Below are 15090 nucleotides of genomic sequence, written 5' to 3'. Positions count from 1 at the left end.
GTTTATTCTGCCCTGCACTTTGGTGTGTATTTGTCTCTAAATGCAGCTTGGAAGCTAAAATAGATTAAACCTGCTGAAATTGTGAATCATTTATAGGCTAGAATTTATTCATTAGTTGATTCTTTTTGTCTGAACTGTTTGTTCAGTTGTATTTTATAATACAGAACAGTAAACATTTTCCCAATGTGGGTTAGAAAGGTCAGAGGAAAGAAAAAAAGTGAGAAGATATTTTCTAGCTTTGTCTTGTACCTTGGAAATGATAAATAATGCCAAATGTTTGCCAAATGAGTAAGTGTCTGTTTATGGGTTATAAGAAATCATTAATAACCTTTTAGAAGGCATGGATGTTTATAATAGTGAAATTCAGCAATATGTTAATGGAATCTAGCAGACAGTAAGACAGGCAGTCACTGAACTCCAACTCCAGAGAGTGTATTTTCAGAGCAGTGGGCTTTTGTTTTCATGATAACAGGCTGAACTTTACACTGGCAGACAACTGACAGTTATAAACATTTGATCAACTCACAATGAAGCATTCCTCGCCAAATTATAATGTTGCACTCGTCTTGCACTCCTGCAATGCTCCTGCAGCCTGTCTGAGCTTCTCTGTGTCTGAGCAGGAGGGGGAGGGGAGAAACAGCTTACTTCAACCACTGACTGAATGATGAATAGGATTTCAACCTTTTAAATATACTGTCGACGGCTCCAACTCACTATTTAGACTGCAGTGCTCATTTTTGCAGACACGATTGCTACATATTGCTCCTTTAAACATGAAGAAAATAATGTTCTCTGCAACTCTGCAGAAGTATCACACAGTAATTGCAGCTACAATAAGTTGAGGAAAGAGGGTTGAAATGTGGTGAGATTTCCAAATGTGCAGACTTGAGCACATACCACTGATAATTATTATTATTATTACTACTTGGCAAATATGACTAACTTAATAACCACAACAGATTCATGTGTATAGTTGTTGGCTCAACTATTTGTGAAAAATATTTTTTCAAAAGATGTACGTGACTGGGAGAGGAAGGAGGCCCCTGGTAGGACGGGTGATGGGGCCAAAATATGTCACCCAATTCATCACAAATTCATCACAAATTCATTCGTTTCTAACCATGAAGAGGTGATGAAGTAGCACCTAAAATGTGTCAGAAAACCGCAAAAATAATTAGACTTGCTTTAAATATGAATCATATAACTGATGAAAGTATTTGTTAAGCACCTTATGTCCACTTTAAACAAACCAATGTTTGTATGTCTGTCTTTTTTATGTTCTCTTGTTAACTTGCTAACATTTTGTGATCCATCACATTTATCCTGCAACCTGCTGAGAATCACTGGTTTTAAGTTACCAGTAGTATAACAATAAATAATGATAATAAAATAATTATAATAATAACACTAATGAAATTTATCTACATAGCACTTTCTCAACAATGTTACACAGTGCTTTACAAAAGGTAATAAAACCAGACAAGGCAGACGAAATGAGAATAAAATCGAAGGATGTGAGCAGAGAGAGCAAGTAACAATAAAATTAATAAGATCAAATACATAATAATGAAAACAGTAAAAAATAAAAAATAAAATAAAAACATATATCAGCTATAAAGAATAATTAATGAATCAAACATATATATATATATATATATATATATATATATATATATATATATATATATATTATCTGACATTATCTGATCACAAAATATAGTTTGTTTTGCATCTGACTTATCCTTCTTTCTAAGTAACCAAGAGAAAATGGCAAACACAAAATAATCAGGTTGGTGTTTGTGACCAACACAAAAAATCCATATTGCAGTGGGAGCTTGAGGCTCTGTTGGAAACGCTGACACCTGGCATTTCTCAGAGGATAGTGCTGCTGTTGGACTTTCACGTGACCCACCTTCAGAGGTGGCAAAAGTACACAAATTCATTACTCAAGTAGAAGTGCAGATACTTGTGTAAAAAAAAAGATTTGTGCAAAAGCAGAAGTACTGATTCAGATTCTTTACTCAAGTAAAAGTGAAAATGTACAGGCTCTGAAATATGTAGTAAAATATAAAAATGAAAAAATCACCCTCAGAAGGACATTTCTACCTGCTGTTTTTGCGACATTTTTCATCTTGTAAAATCTTTTGTTTTGTTACATCTTTTACATAATTTTTCATCTTGTCTTTTAAATTGTTTTTCATCTTGTTATTCAATTTACGTTCTTTTCATTCTGCTTTGCCTGATATACACTGATAGATACACCCAGGAATCTTCTTTTTGTTTTATTGTCCCATTCATTTACGGTTGAAATCAGTCTTGATATTCAGAAGGCAGCGTGCAGTGATGCAGAATAAAAATAAAATATCAACATCCCCTCAAATGCATTAAAACTGAAGTCATGAGCCTGTTTTGAAAATGTAATGCATAGAAAATATAGATATTAGTGTTTAAAAGTAGTGAGTAAAAGAAAAGCTGTGAGAAAAATAAATATTCAAATACAGATACTTAAGTCCAGTAATAAAGTATTTGTACTCAGTTACTCCCCACCTCTGCCCACCTCGAGACAAAGCCTCCATTTCCTTTCCAGTCTACATTTTCTGGCAGCCCATCACTCCATATTAGTCATTCAGTGTGGAGTTAACTGGCTGTAGCTGCTTGGTTAAACACAACTCTGTGGCAGAAAAGCACCAAAATGCAAAGGTTTTTTTTGTGTGTGTCCAGTCAGAATTCATGCACAGACACTTTGACTTTCACAACACACTAAATAAAATCTATTCTTAGGCAAATTACATCACTGGTACAGGTGATGTCATGTAAAAACCATTTCCCAGTCTAGAATACAGCCCTCATTTCCCATCATGCTGCTGAACCGAGTAGTTTGTAAAGATGGTGTCCTGGCTCTCATTTTGTGCTGCTTGCCACAATATGTTATTTTATTCACCATAACCATCGGGCGACCCTGAAATTAGCTGGCGACCTCCTCGGTAGAACGACTCTGTTAGACAAAACATTTCATGATGTCATGACACACATTTTTCACTGTTTTCTGATGTTTTTACAGACCAAATGATAAATCAAGAAACTATTCTGCAGATTAATTGATCATGAAAATAATCATTAGTTAATTACCAGATGTGGACCCCAAAGCCAGGTGACACAAAGAAAATACTGAATGGTTAATTATTGATGAATTGATTGAAAATTAGTATAATCACCCATACAGTCACTCAGGCTGCTGCTCCACCTACCTGAAGTATAAAATCATGTCTTCAGTTTCATTATCTTAAAAACCGAGAGCCCTCAACTTTACCACTATGAGTGTCAGAACTCCAAACCATAATCTGCCATTTTGACTTTTGATTTCTGAACTCTATAATCTCTCATGATAAATACTACACTAAGAGATTAACACATTCATTCTGTTAGTTTATCTTTTTAAAAATTAAATAACACCAAAATGTAAATTTTGTAAAATTTGTTTATATATTTATCAATATGCATGCCACTGCTTGCAGTTAACTGTAATGATTGCATATATTCACAGCAGTATTTTCCTGTAGGCTAATAAATATCAGTGATCCAATTCAAATTTTAGATTAAATTACTGATTGAGAAACAAAATAAAATGTATTTCATAAGATTATAAAAAAACGCATTTCCACCTACAACCATCACAAAAACAATCATAGCCTCTGGAAAAAGGTTGAAATGAGTTGCAAACATTGCTATTTGTAGTAAGTAAGGGCACTTTGTGTCAAAATTTGAGAGCTTCAGTGAGTTACAAGTGCTGAGACAAAAAATGTTCCAACCGTCCCTGGTCTCCCCTATTTTATTTGAAATTGAGTCTAATTATTATTATTATTTTAATTCTAATGTTGCGAAATTAGAAATTGAAACCACTTGTTGATTTTTATCAACAGAGACAATTTTAGTTGCTAAGCAACCAAGATGCATCTCCAATTGTGCAAAAAGTAACAATATAACACCTAACATTTAACACCTGAGGCTGAATGTGTAAAAAAAAAACAAAAAAAAAAAACGTTTTAAATGAAAATACAGACACTTTTAGGAAAAGTCAGGAACCAACAGTGTTGTATGTTTTTTTTAATTCAACAAAGTTATTGCACATATAAATGTGAAAATAGTCAAAATGACCGTCTTGGCTGTTCAAGTGTTAAAACAGGACCAACACCCTCCATATCTGATTCATAATAGGAACTTCACCTAATATTATGTCATACAGGCTGTGTTGTAATATCTCTTTTGATATTCCACTAAAACAATACTTGAGTTAAATAGAAGCATAGCTGAAGCTGGAGCTATTAAACTGAATCCTAGTTTAGGGGCTTTAAGTCAAACATGCTGGTGTACTTACATTTTGCTTTTCCTCTTCTTAAACCGTTAATCTAAAATGTTATTTCATAAAGATATAAGAAGCATGAACGTCCATGTTGTAAACAGCCTGTGATCGTGCTCTAAGCTCTTGGTTTTGGGCAACACTGCATGATGCAACCTGCAGAGCTGCTGACTTGAAGCCATGTCAAAAGTTTCCGTGCAGGACTTGATGTTCATGCTCTCACAGCGAGTGAAAAGGTTGAAGTGTTTACTATCAAACTGAGCACCACCGGTGTAAAGTTTAGGACACTGAGGCGCACATCGAGGCAGGCGGCGTCAGCCCCAAGAAGGTCATGTTTTTTTAAAAAGTTGTTTTGTGTCACTGAGCAACAGGCTGAAACACACTGAACAGGAAGTCAGTTGTGGCATTAGCGGTCAGGCCACATTTTGGTATATTTGTATCAGTGTGCAGAGGAGAGAAAGAAAGAGAAGGAGAGAGCGCAAGGGGAAGATAAAGAACGAGCGGGAGTGTTAGTTTGTGGTTGTGAAAGCATGATGAGCTTGTCGCTGAATGTACTGAAGGCTGAATGTGATGAGTGGCTGCCAGCCACGATAATATCAACAATTTTAGTGTTGAGCACCAAAAAACTAATCTTTAAAAACTGCGTACAACTATTCACTATCATATCTTCTCATGAGAATTTGCTGTCGGCAGCCTTTCACGCAACTGTTTCACTTCTGCACAGAGAAAAGGGCCTCTGAAGCCACACAGTAAAGTGTGAGAGGAAGACTGGGGGAAAGAGCACGAGCCAACAGAAGTAACAAAGCAATCAGCTGAAAAAGAAAAAAAACATGAGCGCGGTCAAAAGAAAGCTGAGCAGGACGATATGAAGGCCTGTGAAAATGTTGGTCACATGCAAAACTGTATATGTAACTGTAAATATTTTACTTTCTAGTTAGCATGCACAATTACATATCAGTCATCCACAAATGTGACACCTACTTTATTTAGAGCCCTTAAAGGGAAGTCCAAGTCCAAAAACATATTTTTTTAACCTGGCCCGTAGTGCTGTCTAGCCACCTAGGTTGTTTTGGTGTGAGTTTTGGAGATGTCAGCCATAGAGATGTCTGCCTTCCCTCTAATATACACCACACACACCACCACCACATGCTTGTGGTGCTCAAAGCATCAAAAAATATATTTGAAAAAAAAAAAAAATTCAAAACCAGTGCCTCTTTCCAAAAAATCATGACGCGGTTACTCAAGATAATCCACAGACCTTGTTGTGAGCAGTTTCATGTGGGAACTACTTTCTTTCTATTGTAAGAAAGTAGTTCCGGTAGATTCTGAAGTAGTTCCTGTGGATTCTACTGCAGAAAGAAAGTAGTTCCTACATGAAAACACTCATAACAAGGCCTGTGGATTATTTTAAGTAACCAGTTCATGATTTCTGGAAAGAAACAGAGTTTTTCAAATGTATTTTTTTGAGCACCGCAGGAGCTGTGCCACCAGAGAGAAGACAGCTGGTACCTCCAAAACTCTGCAACTGATACATGTGACATAAGTAACATAGTTATTTAAAACCAAACCACAATCTTTTCATAAATGGGTCAATTATGCATAACTTTGATATAAATTAAATGGGTGAGATATATATAAAAAAAATGACCTTCCAAACAGTTGTCATGGCCAGCTATAGAGACCACCTCATTGCCCTGGAGGTTGCCGCTTGGCAAAAAGCCTTTTGGGGATCCAGAGGGAGCTGCCTGAGTTCCGATAAATTGCCTCAAGTGATGTCATTTGAGTCAACTTTGGTTGGGATGAAGACTACAAGTTTGAAAATGGCAAAAATCTATTTGAGTGGGTTTAGAAAAAAACATCAGACATCTGTAGCTCGCTCCTAATCTCTGCAGGAGACTCGACGCTACATTAGCTACTATCAGCACACACACCCAAATCTCTGACCAAACTGTCAGTGATAAAGTTCTATTGTGAGCAATGTAGATGCCAGGTTTTAACAAGACAGAAGAATCTATGGAATGAATCAATTTTGTTTTTAACAATACTATATAAGTACAATACAAATTTAATTTACATGACATTTGTTGTAACAACATGTTTCATCGTCAGTGTATTTAGAGTGCGACTCCATCTGTGTTCTTTTTTGGGTTTTTCTAATTGTGAATGCCACAATCTTCGTCAACAAAAAGCAATGACCTGGGTAGTTTATATGTAGCAACACCGTTATGCAAAATAAGATCACACAGGAAGAAGTTTTAGAGGGTTGTGGAAATACAGCATTTTCACAGAGTGTGAGGCCGTTGTGACGACATGCATCATTCTGAAGCCTTGAGTTTGGCATTACGGGGTGTCGCAATCTTGGTTTGTTGCAACCAGGGCACACACAGTATCAATGAGAGCACGGAGATGGTGGGTGACGCTGCGATCTGGGCGGTGCTTGATTTTGGCATGCCTGTTCAGCAGGAGACAATAACGGACTTCCTGGTGACGATCTTTCATCTATTACAGTAACAGTACACTAAAACAAATTTCTGAAAACATTTCATTAAGAAATATGTAATGTGGTAAATTGTGAGCCCTGTGCGTTGTGCTGGACGGAATGATTTGTCAATCGCAAGGTAGCCCCGCAATAAAACCTAACCTGCTTTATCGTCTGTTTGACTCTAAATAGGACCATAATTTAATACATGAACATCATGCTGTATTCCGTTTAAACCTTGACTGAACTAATTAACTATATAACATCAGGTAATTTGTTTTGTTGTGAAATCAAACAGTGTGGGTGTTCGGAAATCAAACTGTTTGCCTGTGCCTGCTTACAAAAAAAGGGCGTATCTATTACGCAGCAGCGGCATGTTGCTGAAATCTCACACACTGACTTCTGTATCAGTTTGTCTGCAGCCTTGAGGAAATGCCAAACTGTGTGCCATGCATTAAGATGTTGTGCACAATGCTCAGGCAACAATTGAGCTAAAAAAAACACACACTCAGGCAAAAAAAAAAAAAAAAAAAAAGAGAGACGAAAAACAATGCGAAGGCGGCACTTCAATCAAGGCTATAGTCTTGTTGCTGTCCAGTGAACCCGAGCCCCTCTCCTCCCCTGACCACAAGCCTTTAGGTTTGTTTTCCAGCTTTAAAATGACCCACATTTTTTACACTGTGCCCCCCTCCTTCACCATTTCCTCTCCCTTGGCCTGTGCCAAAAGGTTCCTCTGCACATGGCGGCCAGGTTTCCTGTAGGCCACTGAAAAAGCACGGCACTGACGTACGCGGCCCGAAGACAATGCTTAACTCCTCTAAACAAACACGCACTTCAACCCACTCAGACTGCTGTGGTCGCATCACACATGCATGCAGTTAATTTGAGCAGCAGGCAGAACAACAGGTCCAGCGTTTGCCCTCCCAAGTGCGTCGGATGAAAGTGCCATCTTGGGGTGGTTTTGAGGCCTTTGCTATAGGTGCTGAACACAGGAAGACGGACTTAAATCTCGATTAGACTCCACCTTGAGCTAACACCCCTCCCCCCCTTGCAACCTCAATCCTAACGACAAAATAAAACTGTGGTTAAGGTTACTGATGCTCTTTAAGATTAGACAGCCTCCTGACTGCCTTAACACTATTTCTGAAGAGTCTGCTCGTCATTTTTGTCAGGGGTTTGATAAGCTCCTGTCTCTCTGGTGGTTTAGATTAAATACAGCTAAAGTTTTAATCACAAAAAAATATCATAGAAAATTCCACTGAATTTTAAGCAATTCATTACAGGCTTTAGATTTTTACTTGAACTTAGTCTTAAGATCGTTTCTGACAGTGTGCTTAAGTTTGTTTCATAAAAGACACTGAGTGTAAATCTCAAATTAAATTATTGACCTTATTGCACCTGCATTACAATCATTGACTTCCCCTTATATAATGAACTACAGATGAGAGTTTTGTCTAAATGGCTGTAAAAAGTTGAGATAATTCATAATTTCAAGGATACTCTTGTCACTGAATTTTTGAGTTTTGTATAAAACTGAAATATTTTGAAATAAACTTTAAACAAAAGTTTTCCAACCTATAATCTTTTGATGACATAATTTACTTTTCTTCTTTAGATAAATTTGAATCTTTGTGCTTTGGAAACAAAACATTTTGTATTTCAGAAATTATTGACTAAACTCATTAAGGAGAAAGTGAATAATGGTTAATAATTTAATTTATGTCGGCTGCAAAACTGGCAAAAACGTGAAAGGCTGTATCTAGAGTCAGTGTTTGGTTTGTCTATTCTGGGCTACTGTAGAAACGTCCATGGATTTCAATGTCAGGTCAATTATCTATCAGTGTTGAATCATTCTATGACTGGGTGTTTTTTTTTGGTTTGTTTCTTTCACTTTTAACACTGAGCATTTCCTTGATTTTAAAGCCTGCTTTTTATTATTTGTCTTTACCCACATAAGTCATTATATCCACATTACTCATGATAATTTATCAAAAATCTCATTATAACTAATATTTTGTGAAAGCACCAAGAGTGATCCCTACAATGTCTTCGCAATAACAATAGAGGTATTTTGTGAGAAAAATAAAAATAAATTGTGATATTTAATTTTGTCCACATTGCCCAGGCCTAATATATAAGATATGACTGTCAGAACTTTTGATGATATTTTCCCTTTCCACTAAGAGTGAGCTTTAAAAGTGGAGAGCTGGTTCTATATATGGACACACTACAAAAAATGGACAGTTCACCATAACTTAAAAAATACTTATTTTTCATCTTACCTGGAGTGCTATTTATCCACCTAGATCACTGGTTCCCAACCTGTGGGTCCTGGGGGCCTTATTGTGGAAGAAAACTGTAAAAAAAAACAAAACATATGCAGTAGATCTTTATCTCAGCTTTTAATTTATTTCTGAGGAAATCTAAATTAAATTGTTGTTTTTAAAGTTTAGATTATAAACTTGATAAGCATAATAAGTAACTAGGGTTGATAAAAAATAAAGAAAAATGTACACAATTCAGACATAGAATTGCATATCGTTACAATAAACAGGAGAAATCATCTCTGATGCCATTTTCACAGCAAATCTGCTCAAAATTCACCCAAATCACTTATTTTACACAAACTTCCTGCAGTTATTGATTTCACTGTTTGGATTAATTGTATGGTTTATCAGTTGTATAGTATGCTTTGAATAAAATATGAAATATCCATAAAGTATGACACTTAATCAGGGGTTGCCAGTTTACTCATTGATAGGAAAGGGGTTCCTTAAGGAAACGGTTGGGAATCACTGAATTAGATTGTGAGTTGCAGAATTTTGGGGAAATCGGCCGTAGAGATGTTTGCATTCTCTCCAATATAGTGGAACTAAATGACATTTGGCTTGTTGTGTTCAAAGTACCAAAAATACTTAACTTAATACTTACTTAAATACTTAACTTAATGTCTCCTCCCAGAAATCATGACTCAGTTACTCAAGATAATCCACAGACCTTGTTGTGAGCTCCGGATGTAAATATTGATGGCATCCTCCTCGGCTGAGCTGTAACCTCTCATCTCATCATGAGTAGTTGCACGGTGATACATTTGGTGGGTGTAATTCGTTAGAAAGAAAGAAAGAAAGAAGAAGAAGAAGAACATGAAACTACTCACAACGAGATCTGTGCATTATCTTGATTAACTGGGTCATGATTTCTGGAAAGAGACAATGCTGTTGAGTTTCTCAAATGTTTTTTTGAGTGCCAGTTAGCTCCATTGTATTCAAGAGAAGGCAGACAACTCTGCGGCCAAAATCTCCAAAACTCAGCAACTCACACCAAAACAATCCATGAATAAATAGCTCTGAAGGTAAGAGGAAAAATATTTATTTATATTTTTGATTATGGGGTGAAGTGTCAGTTTAAGATTTTCATTTAAAACTCCAGATAAAAGTTTTTCAGTCTTTAAGGTCTGTTGTGCTGTTATTGTTGGTGGGATAAACTGAGTCTGCATGTGGAAAAAGACAGTTTCCGCAGGTTGTGACCCTGCACATTAATGGCAGACACTGACCGCTGTGGCTCTGTTGGACAGGAAGCGCTGTCCGTCGTGAGTGAGGATCAGCCCATATTCGAACCGACCTACACCGCAGCCCCAGCCATGCACATGAAGACTGAGATGACGTCGCCCGGCGCTTTCAGCCAGGCCTCCAAGCCGAGTCCAGAGCCCACCGAGCCGGAATGGGTGGGGTCAGCGACGCAAAATCCTGGGAAAAGAGCCGAACACGTCAATGGGACCAGGTGAGTCAGGACAGGCCCGGGGCCACGGGGGAGCACAGGTTCCCGGATTATCTGACTGTAGCTTGGTCACGATCCATGTCAACAATCTGGGATTTTCCATACCCGATAAAAGTTTGTTCATTTACCAAAATGAAATCCCCTGTCCCTTGTTGTTTACCAAACTGAATTCCAAATCTGGTAATTTTGCTGTTTTAACTTTCAGTGGTGGAAAGTAATATCTACTCAGCTTCTATATTTAAATTAAAATTTGAGGTACTTTCTGCTATTTTATACTTTTACTATCGGTCATTTCAGAGGGAAATATTGTACTTTTTACTTGGGCCCAACTAATACTGGCTTTTTGGGGCAGATGCCAATATTAGGGAGTTAAAGAAAATAGAAATCAACATATCAGCCAATATAGCAATGATATAGAATGGTTCTTTCTTTTTCTAACAGGAACCTTTTATTTCGCCTTGTGGAAGGCGAAAACAGCTTCATCAAAATAATCTGAATCAGTCAACATAACATACAGATTATGATGACCAAGGAGTTATTTTAGAGAAGACCAATTAAAAATAATTTTTTGTAGCCTCCAAGTGATTATAATGAGAGCAGATTGCATTTATAAAAAACACAAATATCTTAATTTCCACTCTTTTAAAGGTCCACTTTGTTAGATTTGTGTGGATTTATTTTTGGCAGAATATGTTTTCATGGCCTTGGATTGAGCCGTTCATATCTGCAGAGTCCTGTTCCACAGAGACCCTGGCCGTGTTGCTCCACCATGTTTCGACGGCTTTCTTAATTCTTATCTTTCTTGAATTTTAAAACACATAAGCAACATTACTGATTACTGTAGAGCTGCACAGATTAATCAAATAAATGATTATTAATTGGTTATTAAATTAATCTTCAACTATTTTGATAATTGATTAATTGGTTTGAGAAAAATTTTAAGGAAAAAAAACAAAATTCTCTGATTCCAGCTTCTTAATATTTTCTGATTTCTTCACTGTTTTATGACAATAAACTGAATATTTTTGAGTTGTGAACAAAATAAGACATTGGTGGAAGTCATTTTAGGCTTTGGGACACACTGACCACCATTTTTCACCTTTGTCTGATATTTTATACATGAAAAAAACTAATCAATTAATCAACAAAATAATCTACACATTAATTGACTATGAAAATAATAATTAGTTGCAGCCCTATATTACTGTAATGTATTGTATACCGGATCACCCAAACGAACCACTGACAGGCTAAACTGTCAAATTGCAGCAGCAAGAATCTGACAAAACCAAAGAGAAGAGATAATGTCACACCAGTTTTAGCATCATTACACTGGCTGCCTGTAGCGTTGAGAATTGATTTGTTTTACTTGCTTTAAAGCAGGAAATGACTTAGCTTAGGTCTTTAACACTGGCCTGCTTAATGTGCCAAAAATGGCTCACAAAAAATATGGTGAAGCAGCGTTCTCGTGTTCTCGTGGACCAAAGATTTGGAACAAACTCTCTCCACATGTAGGACAAGCTACTTCTATTGACAGTTTTAAGAAAAACTTTGCTTTTAATTAATTATACCACTTTTTTCTCTTGTGAAGCACTTTGAGCCACATTCGATGTTAAGAAAGGTGCTAGAAAAATATCCTTTATTATTATTACTATTCAGACACAGCCTTTACATTCTTCGGAAGTTTTGCAGCACCTGCAGGTTCTCCTACATGCTTGGAAGGGAAGGGAGAGGTGAGGCGTTTGTAATCTGCAAGCTCACTGCTGATGACATTTCAATCTTTAACTGTTCTATTTAAAAGTGTTTGTGACTGAGGAAGACATAATGCAGACTACATCAGGAAATTCAGCAGAATAATAACTCTTATATACCTGCTGTATTGTATTTGATACACACTATTTCAATATGGTTTTATAATAAAATAAGGTACGAGATATTAAGCAATTATAGGTTGTTTCAATACAGTAACAATACAGTCATTCTTACCATAACTTTTTCATAATTAGCAAAGATATTCCTGCCAAAAATGTGCAAGTTACTACACGAAGGCAGCCATGTTGGATTTTGCACTCACAGGCCAGCTGCAGGGTGCAGTGCACTGATAATCCACCAGGGGGCTGAAGGCATGTCTCAGATTGCATACAACAGGTTTTTCGGGAAAGTATTGGTCATATTGATGTTATAGAGGTCTCAGAAAATTATAGATTAAGTATAATACAAATGGCGTTAAAAGGTTAGAGCTGCGCTGACACTGATCAATATTTACAAGCTGTATGAGATATTTAAGATATTTTATCGATCAAACTGCCCCTCTGCTGAAGAAAACCACGACCTAAAGCTTTCTCCTCTGTTCTAGCCGTGAGTCCCCTGTGGACTGCAGCGTCACCAAGCGCTCCAGACACATGAGCAACGACGGGGCCCCGATGCCGTACCAGGCCTCCTACCCAGAGCCCCGGGTCAGTCCCCAGACAGCCACCCCGCCCAGCAGCACCACGGAGGAGAAGAGGGTCATCGTGCCTGCAGGTAAGCTGAGTCACTCGATCATCCTCCGTCCTCACACAACACTGTCACCATCATAAGACAGTTTCCCAACAGCTGGCACACGCTGGGCTTGCGCAATATCAATAACTGAATCAGAGATGGGCACAGCACGTGTTTGTGCATCTAAAACTTCTTCCCCAAACTACGACTACCACCAACCACTGCTGTCCAGTGCCAAAGATGAGCAGTGGCAGGTTTCTGAGTTTGTGGTTGAGCATGACATCAGGGTTTAAGTCGAATGCTATTTAAGAAGTGTGAAGTTTAAAGTCTAACCGTGACGTTAACGAGAAAAGAGAGGCAGGAATAGAAGTGTGACAATCTGCTGCCAATTTCATTTTTAATCATCATGCTTCCTGTAGATACATCTGAAATCATATTATTTGACATTGACATTGGTTCAATGTTAATGGTTTTTTTTCACCTGCCTAGTCAAGCAAGTTGCTCAGAAAACTACTTGCCTCAAGTAAATTTTTACTTGCCCCTCTACAAATTGTTTTATTTTTTAGTGGTTATCAAGTAGTTAAGGGTGTAAATCACAAGTTTCACTACCATAATATTATATTGAGACTTTGGGCAACAATACAGTGTAGGCTGATATCACAAAGACTGCAATGATATGATTTCAATTTGATTTAATTCAGGGGTCTGCGATCAATATCAGAAGATATCATTTGTCCATTTAACACCATGAGTTAAATTCATATCAACTCACAAAAAGCAACTAAATTATGATGCAACAATTTTATGACTGAACTCTTTTAGACGTTTTTGACATAGACATGATGTGGGAATTTAAAAATAAAGGTAAAAGAAAACACTATGATCAATATTTCCACTTTGGACTGATATTATTGAATTATTGAATATTTAATAAATATATCAATCCAATCGATGTATCATTACACCCTTACAAATAACAAAGACTGAAGTAATTGTCATGTTTAATCTGGGGCTGCGACGTCTGTAAAATGTCACAAAATAGTAAAAAATATTTATGCCAGTTTTTCAAAGTCCAAGGTGAAGCCTTTAAATGTCTGTTCTGTCAATCAAAAAGCTAAAGATATTCTGTTTATTACCAAAATAAATGAAAAAAAGTGGGGAAACCCCCATAGCTGGCGGGCTGAAAAAAGCATTTTCTGCCATTTTTGTTGAAAAATTACACATATAAGATAAATTATTACAATTATTCAATTATCTAAATAGTCTGACATGGCATTTTATTGGCTGCATGCAAGGGGGCAACCCTTATTGTTGAGTCCTGACTGCTTAAGGTGTTTCAGGCTTTGAAAAAGATTTTCCTAAGCTCAAATGGACATTAACAGATCAAAACTACATGGGAAGCAAGGGCTACAAATCCCCAATGAGTCCGGGGAAGAAAGCCTTAATGAGATTAATGCTGGTTCAATCAAAAGAAAAAACATTGTCTCATTCAGTTTCGTGTTATCCGCAGACTCCACTATTCAAAATCAAAGCTTCACAAAATGTTTCCTGACATCACCACACAATCTAACAAATGCAGTATAATAGAGGGGAGTCTCCTCCACAGCTTCGCTCGCTGTCCCAGGATAGAGAGATACTTAGTGAAACGATTTCAGTGAGCGTATCAGTACTTTTTAAAAAATCGATTCAGAATATTTGAAATGCTTTCAATAGTCATTTTCCACAGTATCGATGCACAGCTACTCTCTCCGACAGTGAAGTGACATCTGACCATGCTCAGAAGTAAATTAAGTTGGTGGTGGTTGGTGCCGTTGTCTGAACTATAAACTTTAATTTCTAAGATTAATTAATGAGATAATTTAGTTAGATATTTATTTTTAAAGGCCTGATCTAAAGAAAGACAAATGTTTCTAAAGGGTTAGGTTTCTTCATGATGGGCCGTTGTTTATTTTGTCTTGGTCCCACAAACGCTAATCTTTTAATCTGTAACAAATGC

At 37.0% G+C, this 15090-nt stretch overlaps 1 protein-coding gene across 3 annotated transcripts in view; it reads left to right on the top strand.

Annotated features, from left to right (window-relative positions):
* Nucleotides 1-15090, top strand: part of fli1rs (Fli-1 proto-oncogene, ETS transcription factor-related sequence) — a 30349-nt gene that overhangs the window by 2924 nt on the left and 12335 nt on the right. For all 3 annotated transcript variants that reach the window (XM_084726968.1, XM_084726966.1, XM_084726967.1), the window contains exons 2-3: nucleotides 10411-10616; nucleotides 12970-13136. In XM_084726968.1, the coding sequence (XP_084583094.1) occupies nucleotides 10411-10616; nucleotides 12970-13136 (373 nt within the window). The remainder of the gene's footprint in view (nucleotides 1-10410; nucleotides 10617-12969; nucleotides 13137-15090) is intronic.

The sequence above is a fragment of the Lutjanus erythropterus genome, chromosome 9, assembly GCF_056507025.1.
Source record: "Lutjanus erythropterus isolate fLutEry1 chromosome 9, fLutEry1.hap2, whole genome shotgun sequence".
NCBI lineage: Eukaryota > Metazoa > Chordata > Actinopteri > Lutjaniformes > Lutjanidae > Lutjanus > Lutjanus erythropterus.
The sequence above is the reverse complement of the archived record's forward strand: the minus strand, read 5'-3'. Positions and strand labels throughout refer to the sequence as shown.